This window comes from Amblyomma mixtum, chromosome 10, assembly GCF_055824585.1.
Source record: "Amblyomma mixtum isolate Tamu chromosome 10, ASM5582458v1, whole genome shotgun sequence".
NCBI lineage: Eukaryota > Metazoa > Arthropoda > Arachnida > Ixodida > Ixodidae > Amblyomma > Amblyomma mixtum.
Window position 1 is genome coordinate 37,783,012 of NC_143021.1, and position 24,499 is coordinate 37,807,510.

General features: G+C 46.7%; 1 protein-coding gene across 7 annotated transcripts in view; it reads right to left on the reverse strand.

Annotated features, from left to right (window-relative positions):
• Nucleotides 1-24,499, reverse strand: part of LOC149325603 (general transcription factor 3C polypeptide 3-like) — a 135,508-nt gene that overhangs the window by 62,489 nt on the left and 48,520 nt on the right. For all 7 annotated transcript variants that reach the window (XR_016286461.1, XM_089564021.1, XM_089564022.1 and 4 more), the window contains 2 exons: nt 8,270-8,350; nt 8,154-8,212 (listed from right to left, as the gene is read on the reverse strand). Coding sequence is in view for 6 of the 7 variants with exons in the window: in XM_089564021.1 (XP_089420147.1) it covers nt 8,154-8,212; nt 8,270-8,350 (140 nt within the window). In the remaining variant the exon portion in view is untranslated. The remainder of the gene's footprint in view (nt 1-8,153; nt 8,213-8,269; nt 8,351-24,499) is intronic.

Here is a 24,499-nt window from a genome sequence, read left to right on the forward strand (position 1 = left end):
TGGACTTTTGCAGAATGGAATGGGGATATGTACATTCAGAAAGAGGGGATATGTATTGGTTCGTGCCTAGCCCCGATTATTAGCGATATATTTCTGGCCTTGCGTGGCAAAACACTGCCAGATCGTTTGGAAGGGTTCAGTGTGTGCTGCATTTTTAGATTTGTTGACGATTACTTTGTGTTGGTACAGAACGACAACCTCAGTTTTGAGCAGCAGTTCCTAAAGATCCATTCAGTGTTCACAGAGTGTCTTGAACCACTGGTTTTAACACATGAAACCCCACTGAATGACTCTATCAGGTTCTTAGATCTCGCCCTTCATTTCACTCCGTCCCATGTGTGTTGGTCGTGCGAGCCTCGAGCAAAAAAACCCATCCTGCCATACGCATCAGCTCATTCAAAACTTGTAAAAAGGGCCATTATTCATTCTGTTTTTAATAATGTTTTAAAGAAGTGTTGCCAGCATAGTATGGGACAAAACAAGTTGATCGCCTTACGATGGCTGGTTATCCGTCCGATGTCACAGTGTCAGTGGCAGAAAAGCAGCTGAAAAACCTGAGACCTCGCTGCACTGGCGAACCGGTTAGGCAGAGGGGAAGAAGAAAGGTTGTTGTTTTGCCTTACCTCCATCAGGTGTCGCACAACCTCCGGAAAATTGGGAGTAGGGCAGGGGTTGATGTAGTATTTTCAGCCCCGGAAAAACTTTCCGGGTCGTGCAGAAAAGTTAACTGCGCGATTAACGAACTCCGCAGGTCTAAAGTTAAACACGGTGATCGTTTTGTCCCGTGTCAAGAAGGTGTGGTGTATTCACTGGCCATGTCCTGTGGGAAAAAGTACATCGGGCAGACTGGCCGCTGTCTCAACAAAAGGCTATAAGAGCACAGTGACAATGTCGCACGTGCTGCTACCTCAGGCCACGTAGCCAAACATTGCAGGGACTGCAGCGCAGGAGATGGCAGCGACGATAAATGTGAACCTATGTACAGGCAATGCAGTGTCATAGGGAGACACCGAGATGCCTTAACAAGAGAGATAATAGAAGCTTGTATGATTTTAAGATTGCAGGACGACTGCATAAGCGCACCATCAGTGACATTGTCCCAGAAGGAGATCGAATATCTAGAATGTGAAATCTGACACGTGCCGGCTAACCGCCGTTCTTGTACCCTTGCGCATGCCTGTAGCTATTCTTGTATGTTTTTTCCTGTTCTGATTGCCAGGTGGTATAAGAACCCTACTGGTCTCGAATAAAATTTAGTTGACAGTCAGCGCTGTAGTGTCCCCCTCTTGTTTTGTGCCATTGTTGCGCTGTAGTAATGAATGTAGGTAACCAACTCGCCCAAAATGTTGTACCTTAGCAGCAAGGACCTTCAATCCTTCTGCTGCCTCTTCCGACCTCGAAAGGGACGCAGTAGGCCTGCGTCGTTGATTCAAGGGAAGCCCACCTCAGCACAGACCCGAAGTCTGACGGCTGCCACTTCCACGCTTGAATGTCCAGACTTGTGGTGCGGTGTCTTCCTCTGCACCTCGGTTTGCTGACACATCAGCCCTCCGCTCCTCGTACCTGCCTCGCGCACACCATTCGCGCACGCACAACGCGGGGCTGGCACGCACCACGGGGCTCCGCTGTCCGACGCACCGCTGCCGACACACCGTGTTCCAAAAATCCGTCGGCAGTGTTTTGTGCACATCACACCGGCAAAGGCCGAGGCACCCAGGAGCCAAACTCTGCGCACATTTTTTGCTGCCCAAGTCGATGGCGATCTCATTCATTTTCCGCCCGGAGCCTCTCGCCGAAACAACGCCCCCCAACTGTCACTCGGAGTGACCCAATGAGTGGTTCTTGTCAGTTTTTTCGTGGCCGTTCGATAATTCGAATAATTCAAACTTTTTCCCGGTTCCTTGAAGTTCGAATTTACAAGCTTTTACTGTACTCACTTCGAACCAAAAAACCACTCTTCACACACCGCTACGTCGAAGGCATCATGGAAAGAAAAACACAGTTCCTCTTAGACCAAAGGCTTAACATCGCAAGAGGCATAGCCCATTTGTGGCATATACAAGCTCAGGTTGATCTACAGGTTGATCTACACGTTCCTAGCATTCTTAGAAACTGCGACTTATTGCCCTGTGTGGCCGATTTCCCTAATTAAATCAAATTAACGCCTGGCTCCCGCCTTTATTTTTTGAATTCTCCCCGTATGGTGGGCGGAGTCGACCAACGCGTGAATGCCTTTCAGCCAGCTCCATGGAGGCTTTACTTTCGCTTTATTTTGTTTTTAGGTTTCCATGAATAATAATGTATAATATTAATGAATAATAATAATAATTATTCCATGAATAATAATAATGAATAATAATTTCATTCGCAGATAATATAGCCGCAAAATAAGCCCACAGAAATAAAAATACGCGCGGACTATTTGCTACTACGGACTAGTGCACTGCACGGGCTCGGGCCGGGACATGATTTGTTTTGCCGGGCCTGGGCCGGGCCTGGGCCTGAAGCTGCGGACCGAGCCGGGCTTGGGTCCATACAGGAACGGCTGGCGTCCGACTTTTCATTCACTGTTGCAGAGTGAAGTACACAACTGCGGTATTGGAGCAGCGACACGGATGAGCTACAAGTTATAGTACGCGCTGAGAAAAACCTAAGCTTTATTCGTTGACTTATTTATTTCCTTATTTCCACGCCGCGGTGGCTTAGTGGTCAAGGCGCATGATTACTGAGCCGGGGAACCAGGGTTTGCTCCTAGCCTCGGCGGCCGCATTTCTGTTCAGACGGCAAGCATGACAGACATGTACTTTGTAGTATCATTGCTCGTTGAAGAAACCCAGGTGGTCGACAGGATCCGGAGCCCTCTGCTTCGGTGTCTCTCACAGCCTGACTCCCCTTGGGCCCTTAAGCGCCCAAAACATAGCTTCTATTTTATAGCTATATTTTCCTGATGTGAGAAAATTCATGAACTAAAGTGCGCTTGGTTTTCTTTTCGATCTGCTGACCGGAATGTCTCGTAAATGAAATAGCCACAAAAGCTCGCAAGAGTTTACAAATCTCGTCTCATAACCACATCTATCTCTCCTCGCTTCTTCAGCCTGGTTGTCATGATAAGTGTTTTGCGCTGTAAGTTATCATGTGGTTTTCGCGTTATCTTCTGCTCCACCAGTACGAGTAAAATTCAACCGGTCTTAATTGGCCATTGATTGTTCGTCATCTTAAAACATACCTGTACACTATTAGAAATGCATTCGGGAAGAACATATTACTCTAGGGTGCTTATAGTCATCAAACACACACCATGAAATACTCAAGCCTTTTTCTGTTTGTTTCTGCTGAAAGGCGACCAGTTCGGCTATGAGTTTAACCTGTGAGATCGCGTTCACTAAAAAATGTCATCCCACTGCTTGCTAAGCAGCTTTAATGTTTATACTTCGCGGGCGGCAAAATATAACTGATTAAAATCATGAGGGAATGCAAAGTAGTCTATTACGCGCGTATGCAGCCCTTTTTATTTGGCTCTCGGAACTTCCGAGTTTAAATTTGCCCACCTACACGAGATCACTCTTCAAAAGAGGGGCCTGGCAAGCACTATCACTTCCTTCTGGGTTAAAAAGAACCAACTTTCTGGGAGCCAAACTGCAGTTTCAGAACCTTTGTCGGCCAGTTCCTTATCGGTGTAGTAGCAGCGCACTTGCACAGAGGGAGCAGAATACCTCAAGCGTTACTGTGAAACGGGACGGGCCGGACCCGGGCTGGGTTTCACTCCGGGATTCACGGGCCAAGCCGGGCTCGCTAAAGCGATAATTTAGCGGGCCTGGGCCGGGCTCGGGCCTGAGATTGAGGCCCGTGCAGTGCTCTACTACGGACTACTACGTATTACTCCGCCGATGGCGGAGCGGCAAGCCGCGACGGGACTGGGTGAAAGGCACTCCACACGTTGGTCGGCTCCGCCCACTGTACGAGGGAGAATTAAAAAAACAAAGGCGGGAGCCGAACCTTAATTCGATTTAATTAGGGAAATCGGCCACACAGGGCAATAAATCGAAGCTTCTAAGAAAGCTCAGAACGTGTAGATCGAGTTCCCGCGGCAAAAAGACAAGTTCAGATTCCTCTTCAGTGCACCTTTAATGACTCTATCAGGTTCTTAGATCTCGCCCTTCATTTCACTCCGTCCCATGTGTGTTGGTCGTGCGAGCCTCGAGCAAAAAAACCCATCCTGCCATACGCATCAGCTCATTCAAAACTTGTAAAAAGGGCCATTATTCATTCTGTTTTTAATAATGTTTTAAAGAAGTGTTGCCAGCATAGTATGGGACAAAACAAGTTGATCGCCTTACGATGGCTGGTTATCTGTCCGATGTCACAGTGTCAGTGGCAGAAAAGCAGCTGAAGAACCTGAGACCTCGCTGCACTGGCGAACCGGTTAAGCAAAGGGAAAGAAGAAAGGTTGTTGTCTTGCCTTACCTCCATCAGGTGTCGCACAACCTCCGGAAAATTGGAAGTAGGGCAGGGGTTGATGTAGTATTTTCAGCACCGGAAAAACTTTCCGGGTCGTGCAGAAAAGTTAACTGCACGACTAACGAACTGCGCAGGTCTAAAGTTAAACACGGTGATCGTTTTGTCCCGTGTCAAGAAGGTGTGGTGTATTCACTGGCCATGTCCTGTGGGAAAAAGTACATCGGGCAGACTGACCGCTATCTCAACAAAAGGCTAAAAGAGCACAGTGACAATGTCGCATGTGCTGCTACCTCAGGCCACGTAGTCAAACATTGCAGGTACTGCAGCGCAGAAGATGACAGCGACGATAAATGTGAACCTATGTACAGGCAATGCAATGTCATAGGGAGACACCGAGATGCATTAACAAGAGAGATAATAGAAGCTTGTATGATTTTAAGATTGCAGGACGACTGCATAAGCGCACCATCAGTGACATTGTCCCAGAAGGAGATCGAATATCTAGAATGTGAAATCTGACACGTGCCGGCTAACCGCCGTTCTTGTACCCTTGCGCATGCCTGTAGCTATTCTTGTATGTTATTTCCTGTTCTGATTGCCAGGTGGTATAAGAACCCTACTGGTCTTGAATAAAATTTAGTTGACAGTCAGCGCTGTAGTGTCCCCCTCTTGTTTTGTACTGTCGTTGCGCTGTAATAATGAATGCTGCCAAGGCTTCCTGGGATGACAGGACCTGGCTACAGTTCTCCTGCTGCAGTTCTTGGGGGCGGCTGACAGGAGTTCCATCTTCGTTCCTCATCTCCTGGCGCTCTACCACCCTGGATGCAATGCCAGCGATGTGACAAGCTGCGTCTGTGCTGCCTGCAAGGCATTCCCGCTCCACCTGGGACGCTTTGTATCCGGTGAACTCTCTCCTTTTTATCCCTAGTGTTGCACGTGTGTTTTCCTGGGTGTTTCCGTTTCTTTTATTGACTCCTTTCCTTTAAAGTGTAAACACGGCTTCGTTTTGTTTTGTTTGATTCTTCTGGTTTCCTCTTCGAACCTGCACGCGAAAGCGTTCCCCTTCAGCAGTTGGAGATGCGGCACACCGATTCGCGACAGCCGGGGGCCCAAGAGCGCGGGTGCTTTAACGTGCGCATCTAGTAGGTATGCTCGAGTCCAGGCCCGAACCTCCGGAGTTGTGTAGCCCGCCTGTGCGCCCCTGTGCGGCGCTGACGCACTCCGGATTCGGGGGGCCTGATTTGGCTGGTTCTCCGTCATCGCCGGGCCATTGCCAGTGATGACGCGCAATGAGCCATCGATGTGCAACATGCGTTGTCAAGATGTGCTCCGCGTATACCCCATCCTCCCTCGTGTTGAGCTGCACGCGATTTAACCCTTTGGTTGGCCGCACGGCGTGTGATCGCCCTTAGCTGTGCTGCCATGCGCATATGTAGTCTTTGCTTTGAGCACACGGCTCCGTGAGCCTGCTTTCGGGTGCTGCGGTGGGGCTATGGGTTGTACCGAGGTCTGGGGATTAGTGCAGTGTTATGTAATGCAGCTTTCTGTGTAATAAACACTTGTGCTTTCGAATAACTGCGCCTTCCTTCCTTAAGAGCTAAGAGCAAGAGCGCAGGCGTGTACCAAACGCTGACAGTGCCCTCAGTTTGCTCTGCCCCGAACCCACGATATGTGGGCGAAATGCCACCTAATTAGCACACCGTCACTCGGGTGATGACGATCCCACAATGTGTGCCAGAAGGAATCGCTATCAGGGTCCAAATAATTGCACCCAGTTGACCACTGTAGTGACTATAAGGCTCCATTTTCAGTTTCAGCAAAAAAAAAACATTTTAGCACCACACAAGGATCAACCCCCACGTGATATTATCCAGGTTTTACATATCAATCTTGTGTAGGTAAACCATTAGTTGTGCCAGTGAAGAAACTTGACAAACCTAGACAAATCTAGATCCTTCTGGTTTATCTCCCTTGACTGTGCGTGTGCTGGTTCCTTGACTTCGTATGTCGAGCCTTGTTTATGCTGCACTTCTTACTAGAGTGGGACACAACTTAAGTCCGTGCTCCACCCACATTCAGGAAGGACTGCCACACAAAACTCCTCTACGGCAAGAAAGTAGTCTGTTGTTAAAACTTTTATTTTTACCTAAACAAGAAGAAAATTCAAACAGCGCTAGACAACAGGACCAGGAAGAGGAGTTGCCTCCCGCTGTTTGAATTTTCTTGTCACCATGGGACACCAACTCGCCAAATCTGCCGTCCTTCTAAACAAGAAGCTATTGCGAGAAAAAAATTATAAGCTCTACAATTCTGGTGCCTGGCTTGTTTAATAAAGTAAAACATTAAGAAGCTTATTTTGTTTACTGTTGTGACTGGCTAGCGGAGTAATACGCTAAAACCTGGTTAGTATTTCAGACTTCAATGGAGTGGAAAAAATGTCCGAATTATCCGAATGTTGAATTATCAAACAGCTCCCCAAACTGCCAAAAACTGCTTACGTGAAAGCAAAATTTATTTAGTGGGAACCTGGGGAATTATTATTTCCTTTCAAGACGAAAACTGCATGACAACAGTGATCTCTCGCAGTTCCATCAAATGTTTTAATGCTATCGTGAGTGGCAGAAGAAGCACAACTGCTCCACAAGGCTTCTTTCCAAAACGACAGCGCTGAAGCTTCTTGGCCTGTGGGGTGGCTTCACCACACAAACAGAGCATGTGACGAGCGTGGAGTTTCTATGCGCTGGAAGAACAGAAATACCACGCATTGGCGCCTTCGAAAAACCCCATAGATCAGCAGCAAGGCAATCGTTGTACCAAACGGTGTGCAGCTTGGCTGGCTCGCTGATATGTGCAGACGATAGCCGCCATCACTGTGAGCTGGCGACGAAGCTCTGAAAACAAAACTGCGTGGCTGGGCTCTCTCTTGGCCTATCAAAGGGAACCTGCCAACCATCAACACGGCTGCTGCCTTTGCGTGCCGATCAGAGGCGCGCGGGAGAAAGTGTAATATGCAGTTCAGGCCTGTGGATGAATATCTGGACGATCGCCTGTCGAGCACGTCATATCTCAACACGGCGCCCCTTCGGGGGCCCAACTGAATTAACCGAGGTGTGCCCTGTGAATAAACGAGCTTCCGACGCCATAGTTTTGCATGGGCGTTAGGTGGAACTCCAGTGGCGGTCTGAATTTCCGTAACGGGGGCCGATTAAACGAGGTTTTACTGTAGCCGCTTCCCCTTGTAAGTTTCTGAATGGAGTCGTTTCTGGTCCAGCACTGGTTTTAAATGATGACAGTAACGATGTGCGTCTCGAAAACTGACTCCAGCGCTATTCCTGGCCTTTCTTCAGTCCAAATTAATCAGTCCGGCACTCTTTCACTATGAATTAATGAGTGCATGCTGCCATTGACTTATGTACACTTTTGACGGGAGGCTGATTTATCCAATTTTCCGAATTAACGAGGCTTGATTGTACAGGATGTCTTGAACCATGGCCCATAGTTGACAACTGCTGTTATTTTTGAGTTGTACGCTACTAGAGTTGAACCTTTTACCCTGTTATTTTTCCCGTTTTTTTTTAATACATTTTGGCTTTTTCCTGATGTTTTTACAAGGTGTGCTTGTGTGTCCTTCCGATAAAGGTTTAGTCACTCTTGTTCGTTTTGTCCGCGCTACTTCCATGCCAAAACAAACGCACCTCTCGGAAGCAGTCGTAGACTTGGTCCACAGGGATGCCGCTGTCGGCCGTCAGCCAGTCTGCAAGCAGGCAAACAACTGCACTGGCCTGCCCTCTCTGAGAACAGGGGAACTCACTGAAAGGCGTGAAGCCGCGTTGCTGGTACAGTTCCCTCAGGACCTCCGAGCGGCCTCGGTACGTGCTGTTGGAGTACATTGCTGCAACGGGACAGGAGCAGAACCACACTGGGGTGACATGATGATGAAGCACCACTACGCTGCAGTGCTTTCTACGAAATGCGCCTTCACTTTCCGCATACACCACATGAGCTGCACTGCAGTCAACTTGCAAGTTCACTCGATGTACACTGGCCACACAGAACACAGACTCCAGTCTGTCCATCGGAACTTCCTGCCTGCATCTCTACAAACCTCAGCGAATGTACGCCAGGCCACATATTGTGGCCCTTTCATTTCCCCTTCAAAGCAACATAAGACTACCTTCCTTATTCGACTTTCTGGGGATTGCGCGAAACTGTCGTATAGGCACTTTGCGCGCCTAACTTTGGAGTGCCACATGTGCAGAGAGAAGGCGGCACGAACTCACTGGGGTGGCAGTGAGCGAAGCAGACAGCGGTGAGGTTATATCAAGCACCAATGAACTGTTTCGAGAGGACAACAAATTGTTTTAAGGATAGTTGCCGGGCCAGTTGGTACATGATCACACCGTAAAACAGCGCGCTTACACGGGACGAAGAAAGAAGACACGCACACACACAGCGCTGAACTTACAACTGCATGGTTTATTGCATTGCTCGCAATAAATACCGGAAAGGAAAACAAAAAACAACCAAAGGAAGGCGAGGAAGATATCCTCCTCTCGCATCATGTCGTCAATGGTTATTCAAGATATTGAATCTCTTTTCTTGTCAGTGCCATCGATGGAGTGCTAACGCATGACGCGCCTTTCCTGTCTATGATGAATGCTTCATATAGTTCACGTTTGTGTTGATGATTATACCGCCTCAAAATCTGGCTTCGTCCAAGGTTAGGTGTGCAATGACAGGCAGATACGTGTTTTGCCAGCGTGCTGCCGTACCCTGTGCGGATGTTAATGGCGTGCTCTCGTAGACGGTCGTTTATGCAGCGTCCACTTTGGCCCACATAAGATGCGCCGCATGACAGCGGTATCTCGTAGATTACCTCCGTGTCACAGGTGGTGAACATTTTTTCATGTTTCTTACTGCACCGCGCTGGTTTTGGGGCATCGATCGCACTCCATCGATGGCACTGACAAGAAAAGAGATTAAATATCTTGAATAACCATTGACGACATGATGCGACAGGAGGATATTTTCCTCGCCTTCCTTTGGTTGTTTTTTGTTTTCCTTTCCGGTATTTATTGCGAGCAATGCAATAAACCATGCAGTTGTAAGTTCAGCGCTGTGTGTGTGCGTGTCTTCTTTCTTCGTCCCGTGTAAGCGCGCTGTTTTACGGTGTGAACAAATTGTTGTATTTTTGGCTGCAACAGGCCTCACCAGAATTCACCTGGAACCAAGATTTACCTACAGCATCCTAACCGAAACGGAACATGGAAATGTCCTTTTCATTCTAGACAGCAAGTTGAGCTTTTAATTCCATCGCGATTTCATATCACACAGCTGGCCCTGTGAAATATTTCGCCTGCCTTCTTAATCTGGGGCCGGCAGTAAAGTGCTTAGAGTGCCTGAAAAAAAAAAAAAAAAAGACATTCTCAAACGAATCATATTGAAGCCCTTCTACCGAGCACCATATGCGCCCCTTGCCATATGGCTGCTGAAAAATAAATACCTTCTCATTATGCCTTTCTTTCTAAGCAAAGCATGCTTTCATGAATGCACTTTACATTTCAGGCTGTCAGATAAAAGCGACAGGGGGTGCAGGATGTTTGTAGTTGTGCGCGACATGCTACTGGACATTATGCCACGTTGTACCTCAGACTGCCCACTTTGGTGCCAGTTATGCGCGGACTCCTTGCTTCTTTCGTTTGTTGTTCTGGGTGCCTATGCCACCCAGATTTCAACTCTCCTGCCTATGCCACGTTTTCTGCTAGACCTACTGTGACCTGTTTTTGATATATTTATGCTTCTGCATCTGAGACTGAGACATATTCAACAGATATATTGCCATGTATATCAGCATTCAAATCAGTGTTCAAGCCTTGCGAGAAAATCCAATTTTTTTCATCATCAAAGTGCGCCGTTCGGCACTATTTCATTGCTGGGGCATTCGGGTCACGATCGCTTGTCCCATACAGACAGTTCTATTGAGCCTTCTTGATTGTTTTCGTTAGTTCACACTCTCCCAATGCCTTGGCTCACTAGAAATCATTAAGGCCATATTTAACGCATCCAAAATGGTTGAACACATACTCCCCCTTCATTGGCTTTGCAGTTCCTAAACAGAATGGACATCACCCACAAAATTGTCTTAGAACCATTGCTTTTTGCATTCTATCTTAACACGCAATCTAGGATGTCATGAGATAAATTAAACTCATACAGATGAAATGAAAAAGCTTATCACTGTTTGCGAGAAGAGAATTTCATAACGGTTTTTAACACCTTATAGTTTGTCTGATTTGGCAGATTTAAAAATTTTGGGTATACTATTCTCCTGCCGTTCGGTATTCTCCACGCATGAGGGTGGCTAGCTTTCGACAGTGTGTCGCTTCGGTGCAAAAATTTGCCACAGCAGCGGTCTGTTTGCATTTTTCTGCAACGTCTCCCTTGCAGCTGGACCAGGTGCCTGGTCAGTGACAGCTGCGCAGGAGAAGAGGAACAGTTAAGACTCGCCTAAAATATTCCACACCTTCAATTTGATTGATTTTGAGGGCGCATGTCTACGCGATGCATCGGGGCATCTGCCGTCAAAATTTCATTCACATCGTGAACATGGCAGGATTGAAAAAACTTGATGCCTTTAGCCCTCCTTGGAAAAAAACAAACAAACAAAAACAAACTTGTCAGCCCAAGGGCAGACTGGCTTCTATAAGCAGCGGCACGCAGGTGACTGCTGCCTTGGAGTCACGGAAAACAGTCTCACTCGGGATGGTAAACTGGCCGCTGGTGGCGCTGAACGCAGCACTGTGCAGCTCCATCGGCCGCACAGTGCCCATAATCAAAAAGCGTTTGCGTAATAAGCATGTCTGCTACTCTGGCTTTCAAAAATTAATTAACTCTTTCGCTACCGCGCCATAGGGCATCGTTCGCATATGAACGATTCAAATCGCCCACGCAAAAAAGCTCATTTTGGAGCGTCGTGGACGTGCTCCACCACCTAGTTAGCGAGCTCAACAACTGCCATGGAGGAACCTTCCCTCCATGACAACTGCTCTTTCGATTGCAGCCTTGGTTTCAGTGTTTTGACAAGAGGGGGCGCCGTGAAACGGCCTCCCCCCCTCCGGCTGCAGCCGCAGCAGCGCCAGCCGCAGAAAATGGCGTCCGCATCGCCGCGCGTTCCTTGAAACCGAAAACTGACACAGAGCACGTCGGCTGGTTTCGGTTTCGTTTTTTGGGATGTAAGCAGCGGTTATTAGTCGGGCAACAATGTACAAACGTCGGATTTCGGTTTCGACAGCGAGACTTCGCCTCGGGTGCCTGGAACGTCAGCGTGTACTTGCATGTAAATTCTGTTTTCGTTCGCTGTGTGTTTTCTGCGGTGCATACGGTTTGTAATTGATGACAGTGGTTTATTTTTGTGCTTCAGTGTCTTCACAACGTATGGCGAAGACAGTTTGCCAAATGCTCAAGGTCGCGCCGCGTTTTTCAACCAAGACGACCGCTAGGTGTCCATATCGGCACATCGCTGCGGAGCAGCGCTCGGAGATTCACTTGACCTCTCAGCATTTTTTGATGCTCTTTACGGCGGAGGTGATGAAGACCGTGTGCAAAAACACTATTAAGTATGCATGGATGAAGATTTTGGACAAGCAAACATACGCTCGGCATGATGGCTCATGGGAAGACGTGAATCCGTTGGAGATGCTGAAGTTCATTGGAATCATCATATACATTGGAATTGTTGACCTGCCGTGACTACATCTCTGTTGAAATACCAGAATAATCTATTCTAGCCCTCTGCCATCAAAAATAAATCCCCAAAATTGGTTTTCACTTCTTTTTGTTTGTTTTTTTGCACGTAACGAACCCGGATGATTCAGTGACGGCAGCATCTATTGGCAAGACTTCGAAAGTGTTCTGGCTTTTGAACCACATCGATAAAACTTATTTCATCCATCTTGATGTTTTAGAGCTTGCCTAAAATGACAAATTTTATCAGCTGGCTCTCAGGGAGCAGCTCATTCAAGAAATCTTCGGGTATGATGAGGAAAAAGAAGTCCATGCCCCCAATCCTACCATAGAATCCATTCAACATCAACCGAAAAAAATGAAAAAAAGAAGAAACTGCAAGCTCGGCTATCAGAGAACAAGAGAGGAACAAAGATAAAACCTTATGTGAAGCACCTGTCAGTCTACCTCTGCTTCACATCTTCACCCCTGATTGCTCTTCACTGTGGCACCACAGCCATGACCCCCGACTTGACCGGCCATGGAAAGTGCAGTAATTTTTTCTCATAGCTGAAACTGTGAATAATGACAGCTATAAACATGTGCAACAGTTTGTATATTCCAGCTTTCCTCTAATCAAGTTCTGGCTTAGTGCAGCCGGTAACTTTTGTTTTTGCTATATACTTTTTTCTTGTTTTTGGCAAATTTCACAACTAAATGTTCATTCACTTTGCACACACAACTCTTCTGTTTGTTTCATTCAGAAGTACAACTATTAAGCTACAATTTCATGCATTGCAATATGTGCTGGATGTGTTAGTTCTAGTGAAAAAATTTTTTCTTTCAGTACACTCCTAATCGTCCATTTTTCCGCGGTAGCGAAACAGTTAAAGTTCTTTTCCCCGCGCATTAGACAAGCGCCAATTTTCGTTCTGCGAAAATTAGTCCTGAGACCGTGCTGACTTTTCAGCGTTGAAGCGGAGACTTTCTTTTAGACAAGGCACGCGAGCACTTCTGTCCCCGCGTTAAATAGACGTCACATGCGCTATGAAATCGATGATTTCGACGACGAGCTGGAAATACTGCTGCTCTTTGCAGCACGCAATACGACCATGCCAGTGACGCGTAATTCGGTTCTGCGTGGCTCGGTGTCGTTGTCAACAGGAAGTTCCTGAAGGTTGATGACGGCACCATACTCCCGGAGGAAATCCAAGCCAAGCATCAGGTTTTCAGAGCAGCACATCAAAGCAACCAGGGAAAGTGGCATGAAGTGCAGACACCAATCAGCATGGCCCCCAGTGGTGCAGATCTGCGGTCCAGACCAAGGGGTCAGAACCGACTGCTCATTACTGAAAAATCAGTGCCGGTATCCACGAGTGTGGTCACGTCGTGGTTGTCGGCGGCTACCGGGATTTTGGCAGAAACCAGTTGGTCACAGCACGTCGTCACTGAGGTCGTCGGGTCAGGTTGTCGTCGGTCGGATCGTCACAACGAATTGTTGATTTCAGCAGAAACCAGCTGGTTACAGCACATCATTGTCGCTGAGGTCGTCGGGCCAGATCGTCATCGTTGGTTGGACGGTCACCGCTGATTGTTGGCTGGAGGCTCTTGACTCGGTCCAGTAGCGGCGGCCTTACCCTCGCAGGATGCTGTATTCCTGATATGTGTACATGCCTCTGAACTGACCAGAGGACGACGAGTGGCTGGGCGAAGAGAGCCGCCTTGGGTGTGTCGACCGGAACTGGTGTCACTGCGAGGCCGATGGCTGCATGTTATCGGACAGGTACTGCTCGATATCCTGCAGCCATTCACTATAGTGCAGTCGAGGTGCGTCCGGTGAAAACCCCCTTAAAGGAGTATAGACAACCAATTTTGATGGCATGTTTTCTTCTCTATAATGATGCGGAAGACACTACTATGCATGAATCGCCAAGTGACATTTGTTTAAGAAAGCTAAATAATTTATAATAAAATTTTTCTGCCATCCTACTTCAGTTTGAATAGCCAAACAGTGGCTATGACGCCAAAGAGCTTATAGACCACGTAAGGCGTGAAAAAAACTGCAATATAATTGCTGCTTCACTGTTGTAATTCACTACAGTACTGAAGCCAGCCTTCCTCAAGAGCCAGAATGACAACTTATGTAGAAGCACTGATTGTATTGCAGTTTTTCATGCCTCACTACCTTTCTTTGTATCACAGCCACTGTTCAGCTACTGAAACCGAAACTGAAACAGCATGAGAAAAATTCGATTATAAATTATTTAACGGCTGTAGGTGGTGATTCATGCATACTAGTGTCTGCCGCATCAATACAGAGAAGAAAATATGCCAACCACCTTAGGTGTCTATACCCCTTCTGCAGTAGCGGCAGTGGCAGAGGATGTGGCCAGGTTCCCTGCAGTGGGAGCAGAGCGGCCGATTGTTTGCTCATGGTGGGCCAGGACTCCTGCGGCACGGCTGGTACAGCTGCCGTTGGGCAGCGCAGAGAAGGCACAGGAGGGAAAAGGCACTGGCCCACTTCGTAGTGCTTTGCTGTAGGGTGCAGGCGGTGGAGCTGGCTGTACAACTCATCATGCACCATCATGGCAGCCCGCGGAGCTTCGAGGCGAAGTTCCTCTACTTCTTCGCGCACAAGGCTCCTCACAAGCTCTCGAAGCTTCGAGGCGTAGGCATGCAGTGTTGAGCGGCTGCTACGCTAGCCTGACGACTGTAGCATGCACCCCGTAGAGAACGCTCCATACTCGTTGCCTCCTGGGCAAAGTCGCAATGCACCTTCTACGCAGGAGATACAGGTAGCGACAGTCAAGTAGAGGACACAATGCAACAGGCAGTGGAAACCATCGAGGAGGTGAAGCACGACTAACCTGCTCGCACTCCCAATCTAAGCTAGTATTTGTAATCAAAGAAAAACCCAGAGGCCCTCGTGCCAAAGACTATGCACCCCAGCCCCCACTCAAAGTCTGCGTACGAGGGCTTCCCACCAAAGAGGTACAAACAATACGAATCATAGGGCTGTTCCTCCAAACAAACAGGAAGAGTAAGGAAACACTATGGAAACTAAAGACGACAGTTAACACGTCAGTAAGACTAATCAGATGGATCGCTGACCACAAGAGCAGCGGCGAAAACAGCTTTCATCAGACTAAGCACTTAGCTGCGCTCTTTGCCGCAGGTTGACTTCCGTCAGAGCTACGAACCTGCCTTCTGCGTGACCATAAGTGGACAACTGATTGACTGCCCGGATTATAACGGAGAGCGATACCACGTCATCACAGCATATCACCTGACCCCTGTGACCTGCACCACGTGGCCTGTTGCTGGCTAGAAAAGGAGCACCCGTTCCTCGTCTACCCTCACTTGGCAGCAGCGGCGAAAACAGCTTTCATCGGACTCAGCACTTTGCTGCGCTCTTTGCTGCAGGTACGTGTAAATTTTTTGAAGCTTTTTTTGTCATATTTGTCGCTGCTGCCAAGTGCTATCACAGGTGCAGTCACTACTGAATCGCTGTTTCTGTTTTGTGCTAATAGTACAGCACCCGTGTACTTAGCCAGTCATGACAAAGGATGTGCATAAAATGAAGGAGGAACTAAAGGAGGAACTAAAACAGGAGTTGAAAACCTTTAAAGAAACTATTGAAAGAGACCTACGAAACGAAATTCGCGAGTTGAAGTTAGAACAGCGTAACATAACTGAAAGCTTAGAATATGCACACGAGGATATCAAAGACCTGAAAGAAAAGCTAAATGTTGAACTCACCAAGAATCAAACACTTGAAAAAGAAAACGGGGCACTGCAGGAGAGGTGCGTAAGCGTGGAAAACAAAAATAGGTACCTTGAAGGGCATATGACAGGAAAATTAAAGACAAGGCTCAAACAGCACAAAAATGACGTTGCCAAGGAAAATCTAACTCAAACGCTTTAGCGCAACATCAGTAAACTGGCCATACCATCGACTGGAACGCAGCATGTGTAATTGCAAAAGAAAAATCATTGCCAAAACGCCTTCTCATAGAGTCATTGTGCATTCAGTCCACGCCAAACACGATTAACCGGACCCGTGGCAATCTCCCAGAGATATACCTGCGCACCCTTCGAAAAATTGCCCATATACTATAGCTCACCTGCCCGTCCTTCGCTTCTTTGTGATCAAGGCACCCGTACGGGCGCCGAAACGTCAGTTCATTCTTATTTTTCTTTGAACCTTGGCGAGTGTATGTTTTCTTTGACAAATCAAAAATATTCCAGGAACAAAAACATTGAAATTCGAGGGGTGCAAGAAATGAAAAATGTTGTTGACACTGTCAAGCAGATCGGCAGTGCCTTGAAAGAACTAATCTCAGAGGAGTGCCGACACGAAATGATGCTGAAAAACACATTGTTGAGCAATTCAAGTCCAGAGCAAAGCGAGATGCTGTTCTCACGAAGAGAAAGAAGGCAAGGTCTGGCCCTGCCCTAAGGAAACTTTATTTATTTATTTTTTTTTATTTACACATACTGCAGTCATAGAGACCAAGCAGGGGGGCAACATTCAAAAAGCAAAAATAATATCAAACACTACGCAAATCCAGCGTTCCGGCAACAATAAAAGAAGAAAACCAAACAGAGGGCAATGATATTGTTAAGTTTACACATACAATAAGACACTCTTTTCAAAAGCAGCGGCATCCTGAGCCGAAAAGACATTTGCTGGCAGTGAGTTCCATGTTGTGATTGTTCGGGGAAAAAATGAGTTTTTGAACGTATTTGTGCGTGCAAAGTACGGTGTAAGGTTATGGTTGTGGCTATTGCGTGTCTGCCGTGTAGAACGGGGGGATATATAGGGAGCAGCATTAATATTAAATTGACTAGAGTAAAATGAGTACAGAAATTTAAGCCTTGCGAGTGCTCTCCTTCTTTCTAGAGTGGGTATGTTCTTCGTGGACATCAGAACGGATGGCGAGATAGAGCTATGGTAAGCGTTAAAAATGAAACGGACGGCTTTTCTATGGATCATTTCAAGTTTCTTTATATCCTTTTTTAAGTGCGGATCCCATACGACGGAAGCATACTCAAGTTTCGGACGAATTAGTGTGTTGAAGGCAAGTTGTTTAAGTTCAGAGGGAGCGTGTTTTAATTTGTGTCTTAGAAGGCCGAGGTTCCTTGAAGCAGACGAGCAAATGCTATTAATGTGGCTGGACCATGAAAGGCGATTTGTAATGGTGACTCCAAGATATTTGTATTCGCTCACCTGTAGCAGTGGAAGATTGTTTATTGCATAATTAAAACTGTATGGCGCTTTCTTGTTAGTAACCTGAAGAAGAACCGATTTGTCGCTATTTAATTTCATGGACCAAAGGGTGCACCACTCTAGGACATTATTAAGATTTGACTGCAGGCATTCTTGGTCGGTAGTGCTGCTAATTTTCTTAAATAGAATGCAGTCATCTGCGAAAATTTCGCAGTCATCTGCGAACAGCATCTGCGAGATGCTGTTCTCACGAAGAGAAAGAAGGCAAGGTCTGGCCCTGCCCTAAGGAAACTTCTCGGCGCAGAGGAAGCGTAAACAGGGGTGGAAATCGGTCTGGACGCTCAACGGCAAGATTTTGCAAGAAAATCGGATGGTCATCAAAACTGAGCATGAGTCAGATTTGTGCAAGACTCTGTAAAGAAACACTCTGTCGTGTGGCTGTACAGTTTCCAAAATGGAATACCTTGAATTTATTTGTCCAGCTGATCTTAAATTAACCAGTCAATCTGACATATCTTTTTTGCACCTTAATGCACGTTCCATATGCAACAAGCGTGACGAGATTGATCAACTGTTGCGAGGATTTACATTCAAATTTAGAATCCTGATGATATCTGAAACTTGGTGTAATCATGCATCCGATATCCCTCCAATTGAAGGTTACCAACATTTCTTTCAAAATCGCAGCAGCAGACGTGGTGGTGGCTTGGTACTTTACGTTTACACAGAATTGCATTGTGAACAAATGTCAGAATCTTCTGCGGTAACCACAAATTTTCAAGTGCTGACCATAAAAACCTGTAATGATATCATCTGCGCTGTGTACCGACCTGCGTGTGGTAATGTGGAAGATTTTATCACGTTTTTTGACAGCCTGATGGATTACGTTTCCCAAAATAACTATTCTTTCACTTGTGGCGGTGATTTTAACATTGATACCATGGACAGAACAAACAATTACGACTTCGATGTTAGACTCCTCTCAGCCGGTTACAAAAACGTCATGACGACGTGTTACACCTTCCCATTCATCAACACTTGACCTTCTTATCACTAATCTCAATACAGATATTCGATGTGCGGGCACAATCTCATCCGACATAAGCGATCATTGCCCAGTTTTCATGACCTTTCCTGGTCCGAACAAAAAACATTTCGCCCATGAGTTCACCTATCAGCCTATTTCCGAAAGTGCTTTGGAATCATTTAAGCACGACGTTATTGTGTATAACTGGAAACTCGTATTCGATCACACAGATGCTAACAAAGCTTATTCAGCCTTTCTTGAAACTTTCCCTTTAATCTATAATAAACATTACCACTTAAAACTGCAAAGCGATCCCGGAAAAGTAAGAAACCCTGGGTGACCTCAGAACATATCAAATGTATTAAAGGGAAGAACAGCCTTTATCGTGCCTTTTTGTGCTCGCGATGTCAGCTGTACAAAACAGACTAAATAAATGCTACGTTTAGACAGGCAAAACATTTATACTACAAAAACCTTTTCACTGAAACTGTGACTAAGAACCCACCTGCCGTATGGAACATTGTAAATGATATTCTCAGTAGAAGAAGGAAGATTGCTCCCTCAAAAACGGTGCTTCATAATGGCGTAGAGTTGTGTGGTGTACAACTTGAAGATTATTTCAACCGGTATTTTGCTAATACTGCCCAGGCAGCTAATTTAAGCCCACTTGTAATATGCACAGGAAGCCCTAGTCCCTCTCACAGTTTGTTTCTTAAGTCTACCACACATTTATTAGCATGAAAAACAGTAAAGCGTTGGACCCCAATAACATTCAGATGAGACCAGTAAAATATGTAATAGAATATATATCGCTTCTGTTTTAGCCCACATTTTTAATTTAGCTCTGGAATCCAGCACTTTCCCCGATGAGATGAAAAAGGCCAGAATTGCTGTAGTGCACAAAGGAGGCGATACAAATGTCGTGAATAACTATAGGCCAATATCCATTCTCTCGATTTTTTCAAAAGGGCTTGAAAAGGTTGTATTTCATAGATTTAATAACTTTCTCGAGAAAAACAGGATAATAACCGACTCCAAAAATGAATTTAGGAAGGGACAATCGACAGAAATGGCATTGCTTCTACTTAAAAAACAGATAGTTCAAAATTTAGATTCTGGTCTTTCTACACTTGGTCTCTTAACTTCAGTAAAGCCTTTGACTCCCTCAACCATAATGTTTTGTTAGGTAAGCTATCACAGTATGGAATACGGGGCGAACCCCTCAATTTAACTAAATCGTACCTGAAAGACGCAGTCCATTGCGTCCGTATACACACTGTTGAATCATCTCTGCTGCCCCTACAAACTGGAGTACCGCAAGGTAGTGTTTTAGGCCCGCTATTATTTAATCTATATATTAATGATATAGTTCTTACTGATCAATCAGCTAAATGGTTTATATATGCTGATGACAGTACCATTCTTCACAAAGGTGCAGATCCAAACGCTTTAGTTCTGCAGTGCAACCGAACCGCTCGAATTCCTATCGGGGTGGTCCCAGTCTAACTGCATAATTATCAATCCCACTAATACCCCTGTCACACGGGCACTTTCGATGCTCACTGAACTCGATCTGCATTGAGAGTTTCGAGCACGCTTGAAACACCCGGTGCTACACGGGCATTTTCAATGCTCCTTGAGAAGTTTCCCTCATGTGTGTTAGGTGGCGCCCAATGTTCCTCCAACAGCCATAACAAGGTGATGTCCGGCAACACTGTGCAGTCGGGGGCAGCGGCAGCCAAATCCGTAGCCAGACGTGCGACGCACCTCGGCTGTTGTGCGATGGAACCCGAGGGTCCGCAATGCCTCCGCGATTTCTGCGTAGACTACGGTGTTTCTCTTCTGGCGCCGCAAATTATCTAGGCGGTCTAGCCAGCAGTCAATGAGAGCGGCTATCTCAAGCTCGCTCCACAGTTTGCGCGCCGACGAGACGCCATCTTTGTTGTTTACACTGACGGCGAAGCGTGGTGTCGAGATTGTTTGCATATAAGCAGGTGTAGTGCCCGAAAATGTTCTGTCTTGCATTTTAATCAATTACAACAACAACAGTTGCAGTTTTGTTTTGTTAACTAGTGTTTATTTTTATAGCTTCGTGAGAGCGAGAGTGCTTTCGATTGAGCTTGGAACCTCAAGCACTCTTGAGGGGCCGGCATCGAGTCAAGCAGGATCGAGCTCGATTGCGCTTGAAAGTAGCCGTGTGACAACCGTCGATCTGCATTGAGTTCGATGAGCATTGACTCAATGAGGATCGAAAGTGCCCGTTTGACAGGGGTATAAGACTAAGGTTTTACTATTTAGACCAAGAAATAAAGTTTTCACACTTCAAAATAAGATCAGTTATAAGAGTAAAGATATAACAATAGTAGATGAGCATAAGGTTCTTGGCGTTACTTTTAACTCTCACCTAAACTGGGATCACCACATTAATCACGTCTGCAAGAAGCTGTCTGCTGTTGCAGGCACTCTGTCCTGCTGCAGGAACCTGATTCCCGAAAGGGTTAAACTCCCGTTGTACCAAGCGTTATTTGCACCCCACATAAATTATTGCAGTCTCGTATGGAGCTCAACAACAAAAAGAAATACAGATAAAATTAATGTGCTCCAGAAGAAAGTTTTACGCTATGTGGCTAATGCTGGAATACTACACGCATCTACAAATAACCTATTTCCGAAGTATGAGATCATTCGTTTCCAGCACAGTTATGAATATCAACTCTTAAATCGGCTTTATTATTAATCCACTGAGTCTGCAAATTTTCTTAAAACTGTTGCAACATTACAACAGCCAACAACAGATGTATTGACTAGAAATCCCCCACACTGGCCAGTTCCCTATTTTCGCACCCAAAATAAGCTTCAGTCATTAAAGCACAATGTTCCATCACTTCTATCCAAAAGGGTTTTTTCCATCTAAGAAAGAATTTAAAAATTATTTCTGTAACCTCAACTGAACTGCTGCGTTTAATCCTGATTTGATGTGTCTTGCCTTAGTTTTAAACTAATTGTCCTTTGGCCGTGTGCTTCCATGTCAACAAATGATTTTTATTTATTGTCCCACTGTTTGTTTCATGTGTATGTATTTTGAAACCTGCTTCTTTAACCATATATTTTCAATGTGATTTTTGATGAGTGCAGTTTCTTTTGTTAATCTATGTTGACTGCTGTCTTGTAAGGTGGCCCCCGGACCTCCTTCAAGTTGCTCAGTGCAACTTTTAGTCCAGGGGACCATTCAGAGTTTGTATTTGTACCGCTATGGAAAATAAACGAGTTGAATCGAACCTTTGCAAATTAGTACACACTTTTGTACTAACCACTGGAAGAGCTAAAAGAAGCACACCTAACAACACAGTGTGGCAGGCTAACGTGCACATGCGCTGGAAGAGCCATACAGTTGAATCCCGGTACAACAAACGCCGCTTCAACGAAATTTTCGCCACAAATTATTTTGCATTCCCCGTGAAACCCCCATAGGACTTAATGTATTAAAATTTCCTCAAGAACGAAGTACTTTGCGAGCATGTGTTCGCTTCTACGAATTTTTTTTTGCGAATTTTCGCGGGTGAGTGGCCCCTTCTCCGTCTTGTCTTTCTTCAGAAGTTGAGTGCTGAAGAGCGACTTTCCGCACTCAATCGCACATCCTCCTCGCTTTCTTTTTTCCTCCAGATGCCCACGTGATTTTTGAAGTGACGTCACGCCCCGCTCTTTGCTGGCCTTCTTCGAGCTCGCTGTCATGGTGCTCGCGGTTTCCATGAACGAGCGGTGTTGGCTCATAAGTGTTTGCGGCCTCCAAGCGAAGAAGGGCTCCTCGAAAGCGCGTGTAAAATGCGCCAGCGCGTAAATATGACGCCATCTGACAATGTCTTAGGCCACGTCGTCTGCTAGGCACCGAGCGCGTTTCAGGCAGTCTGCGGACCGGTGGGCAGAGCTTCGTGCCCTGTTGGAGAAAAAAAAAAGAAAAACGCGAGGCAGGCTGGAAGTCACCGGAAGTCAGTGCAGGAAGACGCCCACTCCGCATCGCCATTTCTTCCTTTGTGTGTGCACCGTTTAGCGTGGTCTCGTCGCGTCTCTGCTCTGCTGAATTTCTAGGATGTCGCCGCCAGCAAAGAAGCGGAAGTTCCTTTCGCTAGAAGAAAAAGCGCGTATTATCGCCGAAGCAGAAAGCGGGAAGAAGTCGATTATTGCCGCAGACTTTGGCATCGCGCCGAGTTCGTTGTCAACGATACTGAAGAGCAAAGAAAACATCGGCAAGACACTTGCGTCGGGCACTTCAGCTCAACACAAGAAGGTGATGCAGCCAACATAAGAGGAGCTCGATAAGGCTGTTTACACCTGGTTTGTCGAAACGCGAGCCAAGAACATCCCGCTTAGCGGCAGCATTGTTCAGCAGAAGGCCCTCAATTATGCCTGTTTGTTAGGCCTGGATGACTTTAAGGCCAGCACAGGTTGGCTCAATCGCTTCAAAGCGAGGCACAACATCGTCGGAAAAGTTTTGTGCGGGGAAGCAAGTTCCGCGGACACTGGCGGCGCCTCAGAATGGGTGGTGGACAACATGGCTGATATCATGAGCGGCTACGTGCCGTCCGATATTTATAACGCGGACGAGACGGGCCTCTTTTATGAGATGCTGCCAGCGAGGACGCTAGATTTTAAAGGGCGGCGTTGCCAGGGTGGCAAGCACAGCAAGAAAAGAGTGACAGTGCTGCTGTGCACGAATATGGATGGGTCGGACAGGCGTCCCCCGTTAGTTATTAGAAAAAAAAGAAGCCCAGGCTTAGCTTGGTTAAGCCAAGAATGCGTTGCATATTGCGCGGTCTTTTTGCGCGAGGTATTGCTTGGCGGCACTCGATTTTCTCAGCAGCTTTTCCTCCGTGACGTATGGATGGATGGATGGATGGATAGGAGCGCCCCCTTTGAAATGGGGCGGTGGCAACCGCCACCATGCTCAGCCGGCCTTTTTTTCTTTCTTTTTTTTTCTTTTTTCTTTTTTTTTTTTCACGTGGTTTGGTGACGTCACATCACGTGGTTTGGTGGCTGTCCGGCCGCGCCCAAGGGCTGAACTAAGTGATTGCAATATGCTACGCATAAAAGTGCTAAACCGCGCAGCTTCAAGTGAAACAGAAGCCTTCCCATCAAGTACGTCGCTAACGGGCGGTCGTGGATGACTCGTGCCATATTTGCGGACTGGCTTACGGCACTTGACCGCGACATGAGCAGGCAGAACCGAAAGGTTAATTTGCTCTTGGACAATTGTTCTGCCCACCGCATCAACGACGTCAAGCTGTCAAGCATTGAAGTGAGATTCTTCCCACCTAACTGCACTTCGATCATTCAGCCGCTGGATCAAGGCATTGTCAGAAGCATGAAGTGTGCTTATCGGGAGAGGCTGATTCAGCGTATTCTTTTGAATATCGGGACTGGCAGGGAGACGAAGGTGGACCTCTTCATGGCTCTTCAGATTATAGCTGCTGCGTGGAATGTGACGCGGTCCACCTTGATCAACAACTGCTTCCAGCACGCCGGGTTTGTTGACCAGGAGGCGACCAGCACAGCTGCAGCAGCGGAGGATGACGCTCCATCATCGTCGACTCCGGGGATCAGTACGGCCTGGAAATCCCTCCAGGATGCAGGAAACATCCCTGGCGATATTGAGCTGGACGATTTCCTCAACGCTGACGCGAATGTGCTTGTTTACGAGGAGCTGAGCGATGAGGACATCATTAAAAGTGTTCGCGAGCCTGAAGAGCCACCGTCCGAAGCTGAAGACGACTCCGCCCAGGATTCATCCGCCTTGGCAACCTCGTCGCAGGAGATGGATGCCTTCGATCTTATCAGGAAGTTTCTGGGCTCTCACGACGACAACGTTGCGATGGCTCTCATAACAGAGTGTGAGAGTCGCGTGATGCCGCTGCTGGCAGCAAGACGCAAGCAGACAAAGCTTACAGACTTCTGGAAATAAATTTTTTTTTTGCTCGACTTGTCTGTAATTTCTCGACAACGAAATTCCGCGACAACGATATTTTTCGTACGCCCCGCCGATTTCGTTGTAGCGGGATTCAACTGTA